This window comes from Marmota marmota, unplaced genomic scaffold (genome assembly GCF_001458135.2).
Source record: "Marmota marmota marmota unplaced genomic scaffold, marMar, whole genome shotgun sequence".
Taxonomy (NCBI): domain Eukaryota; kingdom Metazoa; phylum Chordata; class Mammalia; order Rodentia; family Sciuridae; genus Marmota; species Marmota marmota.
Window position 1 is genome coordinate 8,674,716 of NW_026000130.1, and position 13,347 is coordinate 8,688,062.

General features: G+C 45.1%; 1 protein-coding gene across 10 annotated transcripts in view; it reads right to left on the reverse strand.

Moving 5' to 3' along the window:
• The window catches only part of Med15 (mediator complex subunit 15), a 90,672-nt gene that overhangs the window by 58,532 nt on the left and 18,793 nt on the right, over positions 1-13,347 (reverse strand). For 7 of the 10 annotated variants that reach the window (XM_048785105.1, XM_048785107.1, XM_015500381.2 and 4 more), the window contains exon 2: positions 12,131-12,218. In XM_048785105.1, coding sequence (XP_048641062.1) covers positions 12,131-12,198 — 68 coding nt within the window. In that variant the 5' untranslated portion in view covers positions 12,199-12,218. Of the gene's footprint in view, positions 1-11,988; positions 12,007-12,130; positions 12,219-13,347 lie in introns of those variants that run through there. The other 3 variants (XM_048785109.1, XM_048785110.1, XM_048785103.1) reach the window with 3 other exon arrangements.

Consider the following 13,347-nt stretch of genomic DNA (forward strand, 5'->3'; position numbering starts at 1 on the left):
AAGATGTATAAAAATGCTTATCCCACACAGTTTTATGGTATGGGGCAGGAGGCCTATTTTTTAGAGATCTGCACTCAAGCACATACAGCTGAAATCATATGGTATCTGGGATGCAACTTAAAATTGAAAGCTGAAGTAAGAGAACCACAAGTCCAGGAAAGGATAGGGCAGGGAGGGTGAAACAACACTAGCCAAATGTTACTACCTCTCAAAGAATTTGGGAAACCAATTTTCTATTATCTCTACTTCTGGAATTTTTTTTTTAATGTCCATGATGTAACTACCCCCCCCCCCAAAAGTAGTAAGCCAAATGCTTATCTCTAGCCCATGGGATGGCTGTGCATGGTCCACAGCTCTTGTGAACACACCAGGCACAGCCCCCTCAGGGAAAGGACACAAGCAGTCAAAACTGGACTCAATAGCCTAGTTCTACTTAAAAAATACATATATATCTATCTATATCTATATCTATATATCTACATACTTATATAAAGTTACATGTACACACAGGGCTGAAGGAAATACATCAAATGCCAGTAATGGCCATGTCTGGGTGGAGAGATTATGGAAAACACCTTCCTGTTTTTCAATCCTCTACAATGTTATCTGGAAAGAAATAAAATACTACACCCAAAGTCCTGAATGTACTGACCAAAACAGGAGGGACAAACAGGGCCAAGGCTGCTGTGACTGCTGAGCAGCTTCTTCCAGACTGCACTGTGCCCATCCTCTCACTTCACAATTCTCCACATCTGCTCTGCCTGCTGCAACCTTCCTCCAGGGGCCTCTGCCCTGCCCACTCCAGCTGGACAGATGGGCTTCAACCCAGCCTCCAGGAAAGTCCACCCCCACTTGCTCCTTCAGAGGACTGCTCTTTCAGGCTTGGATGCTGCACCTCCCACTGTCATTTCTTCTTAAATGGGTGAGCACTACTTCCAACATCATCACGTTGTACCACCTCTCAGAATCAGTAAAGGAGCAGGCCTCCTTCCCTGTAGGGGTGCATTCCTGTGTCTCCCTCTCTCTTGCAAGCTTGTGCACGCATGCACACCCACACATGTACATACTCATAAACACCAAATCCTACCACCCCTTCCCTTACAGACTCTCTCTCCTAAACCATCCTTTCCAATTCTATTGTCACTTGCACCCAGGAGGTCTCAAAATTGAATGTGTATTCAAAATCAACAAGTGTGCAGGCACAAATGTCAAGCAAGTAGAATTCTCCCACACTGCTGAGAATGTACACTGCCACCACTTGGGGAAACTGTTCTGTAAATATGCCAAAGGCCACATACTCCTGACCTATCCTCCCACCCCACCCTTGCCCCAACATGCACAGCCCAGAGAATTAAGTGCATGTCTTCCAGCAGAAGACAACACTGGTGCCATTCTTGGTGCTGCCTTCATGCAGCCAACAACTGGAACTAACTCCAATGTAAATTAAGAATAAAGTCAGGCATGGTGGTGCATGCCTGTAATCCCAGAGACTCAGGAAGCTGAAGGAGGAGGACCACAAATTCAAGGCAATTCTCAGCAAATCAGTAAGCCCCTCAGCAACTTTGCAAGACCCCTGTCACAATACTGGGTATATAGCTCAGTGATACAGCACCGCTGGGTTCAATCCTTAGTACAAAAAAAAAAAAGGGAGGGCTGGGGATGTGGCTCAAGCGGTAGCGTGTTCGCCTCGCATGCGTGCGGCCCAGGTTCGATCCTCAGCACCACATACAAACAGAGATGTTGTGTCCGCCGAAAACTAAAAAATAAATAATTTAAAAAAAAAAAAAAAAAGGGAAAGAAAAGAAAAAAAGAACCCCCCCCCCCCAAAAAAAACCCTGCTGAATTTCACAAATATGATGCTGCATGAAAGAGGTCAGACCCAAGATCACCTGATGTGATGCTGATGACAGGAAGTTTAAGAATAAGTCAAAGGGCTGGGGTTGTGGCTCAGGGGTAGAGCACTCACCCACCATGTGTGAGGCGCTGGATTCGATCCTCAGCACCACATAAAAATAAAATAAAGATATTATGTCCACCTATAACTAAAAAATAAATATTAAAAAAAAAAAAGAATAAGTCAAAGGTCTCCCTGGCTAACAAAGTCAGAGGAGTGGGTCTGGATTTGCCCTGGCTGTATGCAAGGGCCTGTCCAAAGTGCAGATCTGGGCAGTGGCTCGCAACATGGACAAATGTGATATGTTATCAGAAGATTGGAGTCTTTGTGTCATTCACTGTAGTAGGTATGTTATACGTCAATATAAGTACTACCTGAAATAAGGAAGAGCTGCTGAGCCATGGGTCCCAGGACTCTACTCCATCCTTCAGTTGGGACCTGAATGGCCTCTTTTGCCTGAATTCCTACCACAGGGCACTTGGCAAGGACTTCTCTGTTGTATGAATCAAAGCAAACTGTCAATATGTAAGGGCTTCTGGTGACCCATCAGGGCTTCTGAAGGCAAACCCTGAGTTCTTTCTACTTCACAAGAGGGGATCGATCCCACACAGCAAGCAGATCCCTTTTTCAAAGGTCATCTCTGATAAGGAGGACTGAAAGGAAGCTGCAAAGAGAGAAAAGCAGAACAGAAGGGCAGGAGGGAAGAAGGGACAAGTCATTTCTCAACCAACAAGCACTGCCCAGCCCATCCCCAGAGCCCAGCTGACACAGGAAGAAGCAAGGGAAACAGGCTGCAAAAAGCAGTACCCTGGAGGTGGAGGTCTTTCTAGTTTTCCAGCACTTGGCCCAGAAGCCCCTCCCATGTTGCCCTGCTGATTCTTCTCCCAGACCAAATATAAGGGGTACAGCTCAAAAGGTGCCCTACAGCCCAGTCACACTTCACTCTATCTCCCTACTTGCCCCACCCCTACCCCCTTGGGCACATTCTCAGGCAGCAAGTGAAAAGAAGCTTGTGGGGCCAAGGGCTAACAGGAAGCAGGGACCAAAGGAGGTCCCAGGGAGCAAGACAGCATTCACAGAAGCATAGGAAAATGGCATAAATGAGAATGAGGCAGAAACCTGGGGAAAGGCACAGTCAAGGTTTTTACCATCCTTACAACTCTCCCTATATTTGAAACAGTCTCAAAATAAAAAGTTCAAAATGGAGATGTGGGGCTTAGAGAAAAGGTTAGGTATCTCTTCCAAAGACTCACTACCCTAAATAACAGTTATTTCACCTTAAGATACTTAATTCATTCAATATAGGGTCTTTATTAACAGTCCCACATCCGAGACACAGATTCGTTATGGAAGTTGAGGTAAGCATCTCCCTGATGGAGCAGTGGTTTAGAGATGATTAAACAAGACTTGGTTCTTATTTTATTTCCTTTTATTCTCCAGAATTAGGTATTCATTTTGCTTATCTATTAAATAGAATCACCTAGAAAAAGCCCCTACTCTCCTCTGTCTTTAAATCAATGTCTAAACCTATCAGGTGGAGCACATCTGCAATCTCAGTGTTTGGGAGGCTGAGGCAGGAGGATTACAAATTTGAGGCCAGCCTGGACAACTTAGCCTGTCCAGAAATAGAAAATAAAAAGGGCTAGGGATATAGCTCAGTTGTAAAGCATCCCAGGGTCCAAAAATAAAAATAATAAATATCTCAATGAAAAAAGAGATCAAGCCGCAGGCAGTGATGCACACCTGTAAACCCAGCCTCTTGGGAGGCTGAGACAGGAGGATCACGAGTTCAAAGGCAGCCTCAGCAACAGCGAGGTGCTAAGCAACTCAGTAAGACCCCGTCTCTAAATAACATACAAAATAGAGCTGGAGATGTGGCTCAGTGGTTGAATGCATCTGAGTTCAATCCCAGTACCAAAAAAAAAGGGGGGGGTGGTCAAAATTAGAAGTGATCAGAGTTAAGTAGCACTAATGGCCCCAACCTTGGTAGGTTATAGGAGAAGCCAGCACTGCAATAACTGTAAAAATAGCACAAATTCACAAAAAAATTTAAATATGTGAATTTCATGTCAGAAGGCACCTGATAAGAACTCTGTAAACTGAGGTAGTAGGAAACACTGTGAGGTGAGCCTCGGGGATCATCAAGAGGGGGTGAGGCCAAGGTTAAAACTTGACAAGGGAAGAGAGATTCCACAGGAGATGAGGTGAGCTTGCCACAATGGGGTCCAGGAAGGCACAGTGTGATACAGGATTCTTGTGCCAGCATGATAGGATTAGTTGGAAGGACAGTTTATGAATGAAAGGGAAAGGGCCTCAAACTCCTTTGCAGGGGCAGACAAAGTAGAATTGGTCTGAAACTGAGAGCCTAGGTGAGGGAGGTTACCTAGGTTGAATGCAAAGCATACAGTGACTTTCCACATCACATTGCTAATTGTGGCCACCCTAGCATGGAGTCCATCATGTCAACATATTTTCAATTACAAAAGGAACATAAGTTCTTTCTTGGCAAAAATACTTTGGGATGGGTGTGGTGTCACATGCCTGAATGCCCAGCAGCTCAGGAGGCTGAGACAAGAGGATCAAAGCCAGCCTCAGCGAAACTGAGGTACTAAACAACTCAGTAGACCCTATCTTTAAATAAAATACAATATTGAACTGGGGATGCAGCTCAGGGGTCAAGTGCACCTGAGTTCAATCCCTGGTACCCCCAAAATAAATACTTTTGCACATATACATACTGAAAATTACAAGGAAAATTAAAATCACTCATCATCAGCTGATGATGCTCATTTTAAAAAACTCAGCTTATATCACACTTCGTGCTTGGTGATAGGTTATTGTTGATATTTACACATTATGGAGGGCTCCCATGTCATTACCACCAGCAGCACGGAAACCATCATCTGCAGCTACAACAGTGCTAACCAAGCTCCCTCCCTCTTTGTTTCAAATGTCCCTCTTAGATGATGATGAAGCAATGATCACTACATTCTCATCACCATCAAGCTATGAACACTCCTAGATAACATTCCTGGTGGAAATGCCTTAGGAAATGGACCTTTAAGGTCACTACTAAAGGGTTTTCCAAAAAAAAGATCCTAATTTATATGTGTCCAATTAATTTTGTTGGTTTACCTGCATCTCGATACAAAGTTACTGCCATCTCTAGATGAATGACTCAGGAGGTGAGCTCCCCATTACCCCAACACCCAAAAAGGCTCATGCTGATGCTCAGGAAACCTGCTGTGGATGGATCCAAAAATCCTGTGTTACGTACTCATGGTAACAGGAATTGATACTAATTCCAAAAACATTCATCCTGTACCTGCCCTAAGGAGTTCAGACTAGTGGAAGACAAGCCTTCAAACAATGCAAGTGCAAATGAGTATCTCTTCACCTAGCATTTGAGTAGAGCAGAGAGTGGAGTGTGGGGAGGACCAGACTCCTAGGAGGAGAACAAACTGGATGCAGAACAGCCGGGGGTAAGAGATATGCTCATCTGAGGAACCACATCAGCCTGGTAGGATGCAGCAAGGGGTGGGGATGGAGTAGGCAGGTGCAGACCCTGGAGGAGGAATGGAGACTCAAAATCAAACCTACAGGCAAGAGACAACTACTAAAACATCCAAAGCATCAAAACAACTGGAGGGAGGGCAAATAGGAGAAACAAGAGTTGGTAACTTTCAGAAGCTGAGTGGTGGGTATATAGACAATTCTACTTGGTTTTATGATTTTAATTTTTCACCTTGAATTTTTAAAAACTCATTAGAATTCTTTACAATTTTTCCTTAATATATAACCATAATAACTGTTCAAAGGAACAATTTAATGGGGGAAGGTACCCCCTGGCCCTACCATGACACTGGCAGGTAAATAATCATATGGTTATGGACCTCCTGATCTCACAATGCCCAGCATGGATTTTCACCTAGCCACAGCCATATAGTCACAAACAGTAGTAACAGATCAAAGACCTATGGTCAGGAATGGATTTAAAGACACACAGTTATGGTAGGTAGGTGGGGTCATTTACAAAAGGAGCTCAGGGGCTGCCTTAAACATGTGGCTAGGCCCCTTTTCCCACTTTGTGGGGTACAAAAACCCATGGAGAGTTGCTAAAATTATAAACAGGAAGTCCACCCCACAATAGGCTCCTCTGTCAGAGTTCCCCAGTACATGTGGCTCTGGTTAATTTCAATCTGTTCCTCCCGCCAGCCCTTCAGATGGACACAACCTCTCTTTCTAAGATTAAAAGGTAGTTTGCCTCTCTTTTCTTGCTATAGTCCTATAAGCATTCATTTGTAACATTCAGAGCAATTACAAGAAGCAGTGGCTTCTTCTCTTATCTTATAAATGATGAGTCACATATGTCAACTCATGCCACAGGGCTTAGCACAACACATCCCTGCATTTCAGCTGCTAGTGCTTTTGCTGAGAAAGCCCCTAACTCCTGAGCAGAAGGGCTCAGGAATGAGAGCTTACTTTCCTTCAATCATGTCACTACTAGTCTAGAAGTTTAACAATCACTTCCTGATTGCCCACTGGAAGCAGCGCTATTAGGGCCCTGGCCCTATAGAGGTAATCAGAGGAATAAAGCTCCTGGCTTCCGAGAGAAGATATCTAGCAATGGGTTGTACACAAACAGCTATAAGCCAGCATACTCCCTTAAACCACCAAAGACCATGAAGAAGGCAGAGTGACTCAGTGGCCTTCCCACTGGAAAATAAAGGCCAGACTGGCATAGGGATATTGGGAGGCCCAACTGGGAATAGCCACAGGAAAAAGTCCCACTAAAACCTGTTGGCTTCTGACCCACAAGTAGGATCTGGACCTCCAAGTTTAAGGGTATACTCCCCATACTTTTGAACACCCCCTGCCCCCAGACCCTTGAAAGTTGCTGTTCCTTTGCTTGTTTTCTTTGATCCTTGTTTTGTTCCTTCTCACTAAAGAGTACTTGACTTTCTGCTTGTGTTCCAGGCCAAACTCTCCATATATCCTAGGTGCAAAACCTACAGATCATTATTTCCCTTGATGCTTTACTGGAAGAGGTAGCTGACCTGTTTGCCCTTGGCTTACCCATGCTCTCCTGAACCCTTCCTGGCACTTCACCAGCCCCAATACAGAGCCCCCTTCACTGTGTTTCCTCCCCTCTTCATTCTGTTCAGTCCCCAAAACAATCTGCTATGGAGAGGAATAAAAGCCTCAAGAGTAAGATGGCACACTAGTATGGCAATATGTAAATCAATGGATGTGAAACTGATGTGATTCTGCAATCTGTATACGGGGTAAAAATGGGAGTTCATAACCCACTTGAATCAAAGTGTGAAATATGATATATCAAGAACTATGTAATGTTTTGAACAACCAACAATAAAAATTAAAAAAAAAAAGAGTAAGATGGCAGGAAAATTTAATATATATATATTTTAGTTGAAGTTGGACACAAATCTTTATTTTATTTGTTTATTTTTATGTGGTGCTGAGGATCGAACCCAGTGCCTCGCATGTGCTAGGCAAGTGCTCTACCAATGAGCCACAGCCCCAGTCCAGGAAAATTTAAAAGAACTGGGGAAATGACTGATGAAGTCCTTTCATTCACTCACTGCTTACATACTTTCTGTGAACCTACTCTGTGTTAGGCACTGCACTAGTCACTATAGCCTGCAGACCAAAGACCCACTACTAGCATTAACCCAATAATCCCTCAAGAAGGCCAGTTCAGGGGTCTCTAAAGGTCACTTCTCCTGAGGTCTCTTCAGGAAGAATGCGTGGTCAATGAAGAGCCAATCTGAACCTACAACAGTTTTCCAACTATGCTGTCCCTACAGGCTCCTTTAAGTGTCATTGAGTCCCCTAACCAGGCTCAAGGTATCACCTTCCCTACTCAAGACTACAAAATCTCCTACCTCTGCAAAAGCACAGGAAGAAACAGAGAGCTTAGCACTGAGTTCCCAAACCTCTGTAATGGCTTGCACAGAGGTATTTCTTCATTGTCTCTCCCACTATCCCTATAAGACAGAGTAGGACTCCTACCCTTTCACAGATGAGGGACACAATCCAGAAAGATCAAGTAGTGCCCAAGATTACTAGGCTAAGAAGTGGAGAAAGTGGGGATTCCAGTCCTTCATCACATATGCTATTTCAGGTAAAGAACGCCACTATCCTATGAGAGGTGGCTCATGCAGCCCCCAGGGAAATACTTCCTCCTGAACTCTTCCAAATTGCAGAGGACTAGAGTCCCTTGGGAAACTAAAAGAGCAATTAAGGCCTATCTGAGGGGCTGGGGATATAGCTCAGTTGGTAGAGAGCTTGCCTTGCATGCACAAGGCCCTGGATTCAATCCCTGGCACCAAAAAAAAAAAAAAAAAAAAAAAGACCTATCTGAGGGGGTAAACCACATTAGGCTTTACGGGGGGCCACTTAGGAAAGGATCCTGAGTATCTGATACTGAAACAGAGAAGCTGCTGGTCATGAAATCAATGGGGAGAAATCTTACCTATGAATACCTTACATTCTTGATAATACAGGTTTAAAAAATGAATAGGTACTGGGAGTATAGCTCAGCAGGAGAGTGTATACTTAGTATGCACAACATGAACAAAATACTGGGTTCAATACCCAGCCCTTAAAGATAAATAAATAAAAAGAGACTAGGGGCAGGATGCACACCTTTTAATCCCAGCTAGTCACAAGGCTGAGGTAGGAGGACCAAAAGTTCGAGGCCAGCCTGTGAAACTTAGCAAGACCCTGTCTCAAAATAAAAGGCTGGGAGATACAGCTCTGTGACACAGTATCCCTGGTTTCAATTCCCAGTCACTGCCACCCCCGCCACCACACACATTTTAAAAAAAAAGGAGAGCGAGCTTAGAATGTTCAAGAATTGGAAGAACCAAAGAGTCTGGAACAAGATGAGAAGACAAACTAGGCCAGGATAAGGGGTTTGAAGAGTGGAACAGCTGAAGTTTTATTGTAATGCTAAGGAAAGGTCACTGATAGGCAGTGGCATGAACCCCTTGACTGCACATCAGCCTTACCTGTGCTATTGGGGGAGGAAGGACTGGATGGAAAGAAAGTAAGGGAAAGGTTGCAGTCCAGGAAAGGCTCAGATAGGTAGACACAGTATGAGGAGGACTAAGACTAAAAAGATTCCTCACACAGGCTGTCTAATTAGAGCTCTCTTAAGCAGTCTCAACTCAAAATCCCTCCTTCTCAGTGGGAGCCTGATTAGCCTATACTTTGTTAGCTCCCTCAATTGAAACCTCCCTGGTTCTTTACTATGCTTTCTTTTTGGAGATGCTAGGGACTGAACCCGGGGGCTTTGTATATGCTTCGCAAGCACTTTACCATTCAGATCTATGCTTTATTGCTTCATACACTATAAATCACTTGGGTTCAAAGTACAAATTCCAAAATAGCTGATCTTAAATAACAGCATAAACACCGGGGAAAGTTAAAATTAAAAATGTGTAAAATACCCTCATGCAAATTCTTTTTCAACCTTGTGAACACAATGAATAAAGACACCAGGAAAGTGAAACCTAGAGGAAAAAAAGAAAAACAACAAGTAAACCTGAGAAATGAAAACACCCACATCACATTAGGAAGGACACCTTTGAAACTGCATACCCAGCTGTGCTAAAATACTCTCTCTCCCAAAGGATGCAGGCCCTAATCTCTGGAACCTGTGAATATGCTACATTACATGGCAAAAGGGACTCTGCAGATGTAAAAAATTCCCCCCTGAAGATGTATTTAAAGGATACAGACTTGAAGGAGAGTACCCAAATGAACCCAATTCTAAATTAAGCCATGAAAAGCACAGAATTTTCTCTAGCTGAAATTAGAGATGTGGCAGAAGTGGCCACTGCTGGAAGGGGCCACACAGAAAAGGAACAACCTCTAGGAACAAAAACTGACCCCCGGCAAAAAAGCCAGGAAAGAAAGAGGACATCTCAGTCTTACAAGCACAAGGAAGTGAATTTGGCCAGCAGTCTGAATGGGTTTGGAAGCAGAATCTATTCCAGAGCCTCCAGCAAGAAATGTATACTGACAATATCTTGATTTTAGTCTTCTAAGACTCTTAATTAGGAGACCCAGTTAAGCTTACCTGAACTTCTGACCTACAGAAATAACCAGATTATAAATCTGTGTTGTTTCAAGATGCTAAATGTGTGTAATTTTTTTTGTAGCAGTAGTGTAAAAATAATACACAAGAGGCAATCTGGCAAAAAGAAAAAGAAAAAGCAGGATGTGGTAGTGCATGCCTATAATCCCAGCAACTCAGGAGGCTGCAGCAGGAGGAAACCAAGTTCAAGGCCAGCCTCAGCAACTTAACAAGACCCTTACTAATAAGGGTGTTAACTTAATAAGACCCTTAACTCAATTAAAAATTAAAAGGGCTGGGGATGTAGCTCAGGGGTAAGGCACCTCTGAGGGTTCAATCCCCAATAGGTGCCCCATACAAATGGAAAAGGAACAACTTCAGATCTCCTGGAAGCACAAGGAAACTGAATTATGAAGTATCCATTGGTTGATCTCAACAGCAAAAGGAAACTTTTCAATGTTCCCCCAGCCCTCTGACACTTCTCCAGCCCTCTCTCCTGACTGGTGATGAGGGTTATCCCTTGAGATTTCACCTAGAAGTAACTCAAATGCTTCAATAAAATGCTGTTCAATGATTCTGCAACGTCTGCAGACCTCTCCAGAGGCTATGCTGTGGTGATACCAAGGAGCCACTATCACTACAGTCCCCACTTCTTCCACAGTACTAAGGTTTCCCAGCATTCAGCCAGCTTCCTTTCTTCCACACTGTTTCATCCCACCCCCAGTTAGTCATCCAGGATTGTCCACAAGCTTCCCTTTCTCTGGAATCCTGTCTTCCTCTTTCAGTTTCTACCCTAAGCAGGCCTTTATAATCTCCTGTCTAATTAAGTCATCCCACAATGATTTTACAGATAAATGTGATAGACAGTAATCTAGCAGAGGGGAAAACAGGATGAAGGACAGGTGTGTGTCCCCCAAGAGCTTAATAAAACTCCCCAAACAGCCTAAATGGCCTATCTTCTGTCCTTGATTCATTTCCAAGGACTCGGGGGATCTTCCCAACACGACCTGCATTTCACCACCTCAAAGTAGGCCACTTATCAAATACAGGCTAAACTCCTTAGCACAACACTCCCAATCACTAACATGACAGCACTGGGTCATCTCATCCATTATCTCCAGGACCTCCTTACTCCCCAACCCTAAAACTCTCAGCCCCAACAAGGTCCTTTATGCAATTAAGTGCTCTCATTTCCCCAATCTTCTGCTTGGAATGGTAGTATTTCACACTCGTACATGCCTTGCTAGGACTCAGTTTGTTCATCACCTACTCCACAAGGGTGCTCCTGGTCGGCTAACTGCGACTTTGCAAGAAGCCCCTGCAGCACCCACAGCCTAAGGGAGCACTGCAAGGAACTGTTCCTCTACTGACAGTTCCATCTCCCAGGGTAGTGGTTGTGTTTCTGGCAATTCTGTGGTGAGCACAACTCTCCAGTAAGCTCAGTTAAAAACTGCTAAATTAAACAAGTACTCAGTGGTGAGGGACTGGAGTTCCGTTGGGAGGAGACACCAACTCCAGTTCTTCACCCGCTCCTCCAGAATCAAAGATCACTTCCTGACAGCCGCTTCCTGCCACTCTTTGGCCAAGTTCCTACTACTCTGACGGGTCATCCTTAGCTTCTCAGTCCCTACCGCCCACAGCTCACACACACACTCTCACTTTCCTCCCCTCCCCATGTATATTACATATACCCCCCTCCCGGAAAAAAAAATCCTGAAGTGCTTTTCTGGAAGAGAAACCACGAAACACCTGGTAAAACCACTACAGGCTGCCTCTTTCCCTTTCCGTATCCAGTGTGAACCAAAGCGGGGGAAAGCCCGCACCCAAAGCACACAAATGACGAATGAGAAAACCCAGGACGATGACTCATAAGCCAAGGCTCCATGGTTTGCAGAGTTCAGACCTGGAAAGCTAACAAGCAGCCTTACCCACCAACAGAGGAGGTAACCACCGAGGGCCACGCCCTTGGGCTCACGAAAGTCGTGAGTACCTTTCATCTCTAGGTGCCCTGGAGACCCCGCAGGTTCCCGGGCCCGGGATCTAGAATTGGGTCCAGCCTCGGCCTCGGCCTCGCCCCCCGCGCGAGAAAGGAATGTCCGGCCATCCAGTCCCCCGCCCCGGCCCCTACTCACATTTGACTAACCAGCTTCTGCCGGAAGGCGGCGCTCCGCCAATCGGTCTCCTGCCCCGATACGTCCATGCCGGTAACCCAGTTCCCACCCCTCCTCCTCCTCCGCCGCCGCCGCCGCAGCCGCTGCCGCCTCTACCGTAGAGCCAGGCCCAAACCCGGAAGACGTCCGCGGATCCTTGGCCGCACCGGAAGTAGAGCATGTATTGTGGGAAATGGAGTCACGCGCGAGGGCCTACGGGAAATGGAGTTCTCCTTACCTGTTGTTAGCTTTCCCAGACCCTGGCTCCAGGGAGTCATGCGCCCTCTCCCGGAGCGGCGGTCTTTCGTGGCCTGTACCCTATTTGTTTGGAGCTGGAGAGAGTGGTTGCTGCATGGAACTCCCTGTGCTGTCCGCTGGAGGGGCTGGCCTTTTAACATTTTCTATGACCCTACTGTGTTTTGGCCTCATCAAGTCCTTGAGGTCTGAATCCCTCAGGAATAGCCAGACAAACTGCCAGTCAGATGTCTTCAGCAATACTTGGGAGAGGGTCTTTCTTTTTTTTTCTTCTTTTTTGGGGGATCGAACCCAGGGGTACTTTACCACTGAGCTACATTTCCAACCCCTTTAAAAAAATTCGAGACAGGGTCTTGCTAAGTTGTCCATGCTGACCTCAAACTTGTGATCGTCCTTACTCAGCCTTCCTAGTTACTGCTCCAGAGAGAGGGTGCTTCTTTATCAAATAGGAGTGTGAAAGGTTCTGTTCCCTGCCTTCCTGTGACTGCCAGAACTGTGTCTGAGGAGTGAGTTACCAGACACTCTCGTGACTCTTCTTTCCATTGGATCTGTAATCTCAGATTCTACCCATGGCTTTATTTTGTGACAAACTACGTTTGTTAATTTTCAGAGTCTTCATATTGAGCTTTCTTCTTGTCCCTGTTATAGAGAACACATTCAGCCCAGTTGGTCCCTGGAGGACAGACATCAAAACAAAGTGAGTGGAGGACAAGGGAGTGGGAGGCCAAATGAGAGGATTCTGGGGTTCTGAGTATAATTTTATGAGGATAAAATTTCTCCACATTGGACCAATGGACTTATCTTGTGCTCATGGGTGGGGGGTTGGGGGTGGTGTGAGGTGACTTCACAAGAGCAAGGTAAATACAAATCTGACCTTCAGAGAGTAAGTATACTGGCACCTAATGATGCACACTGAATTCTAGGCCCCATCTGGGCTATGTAGA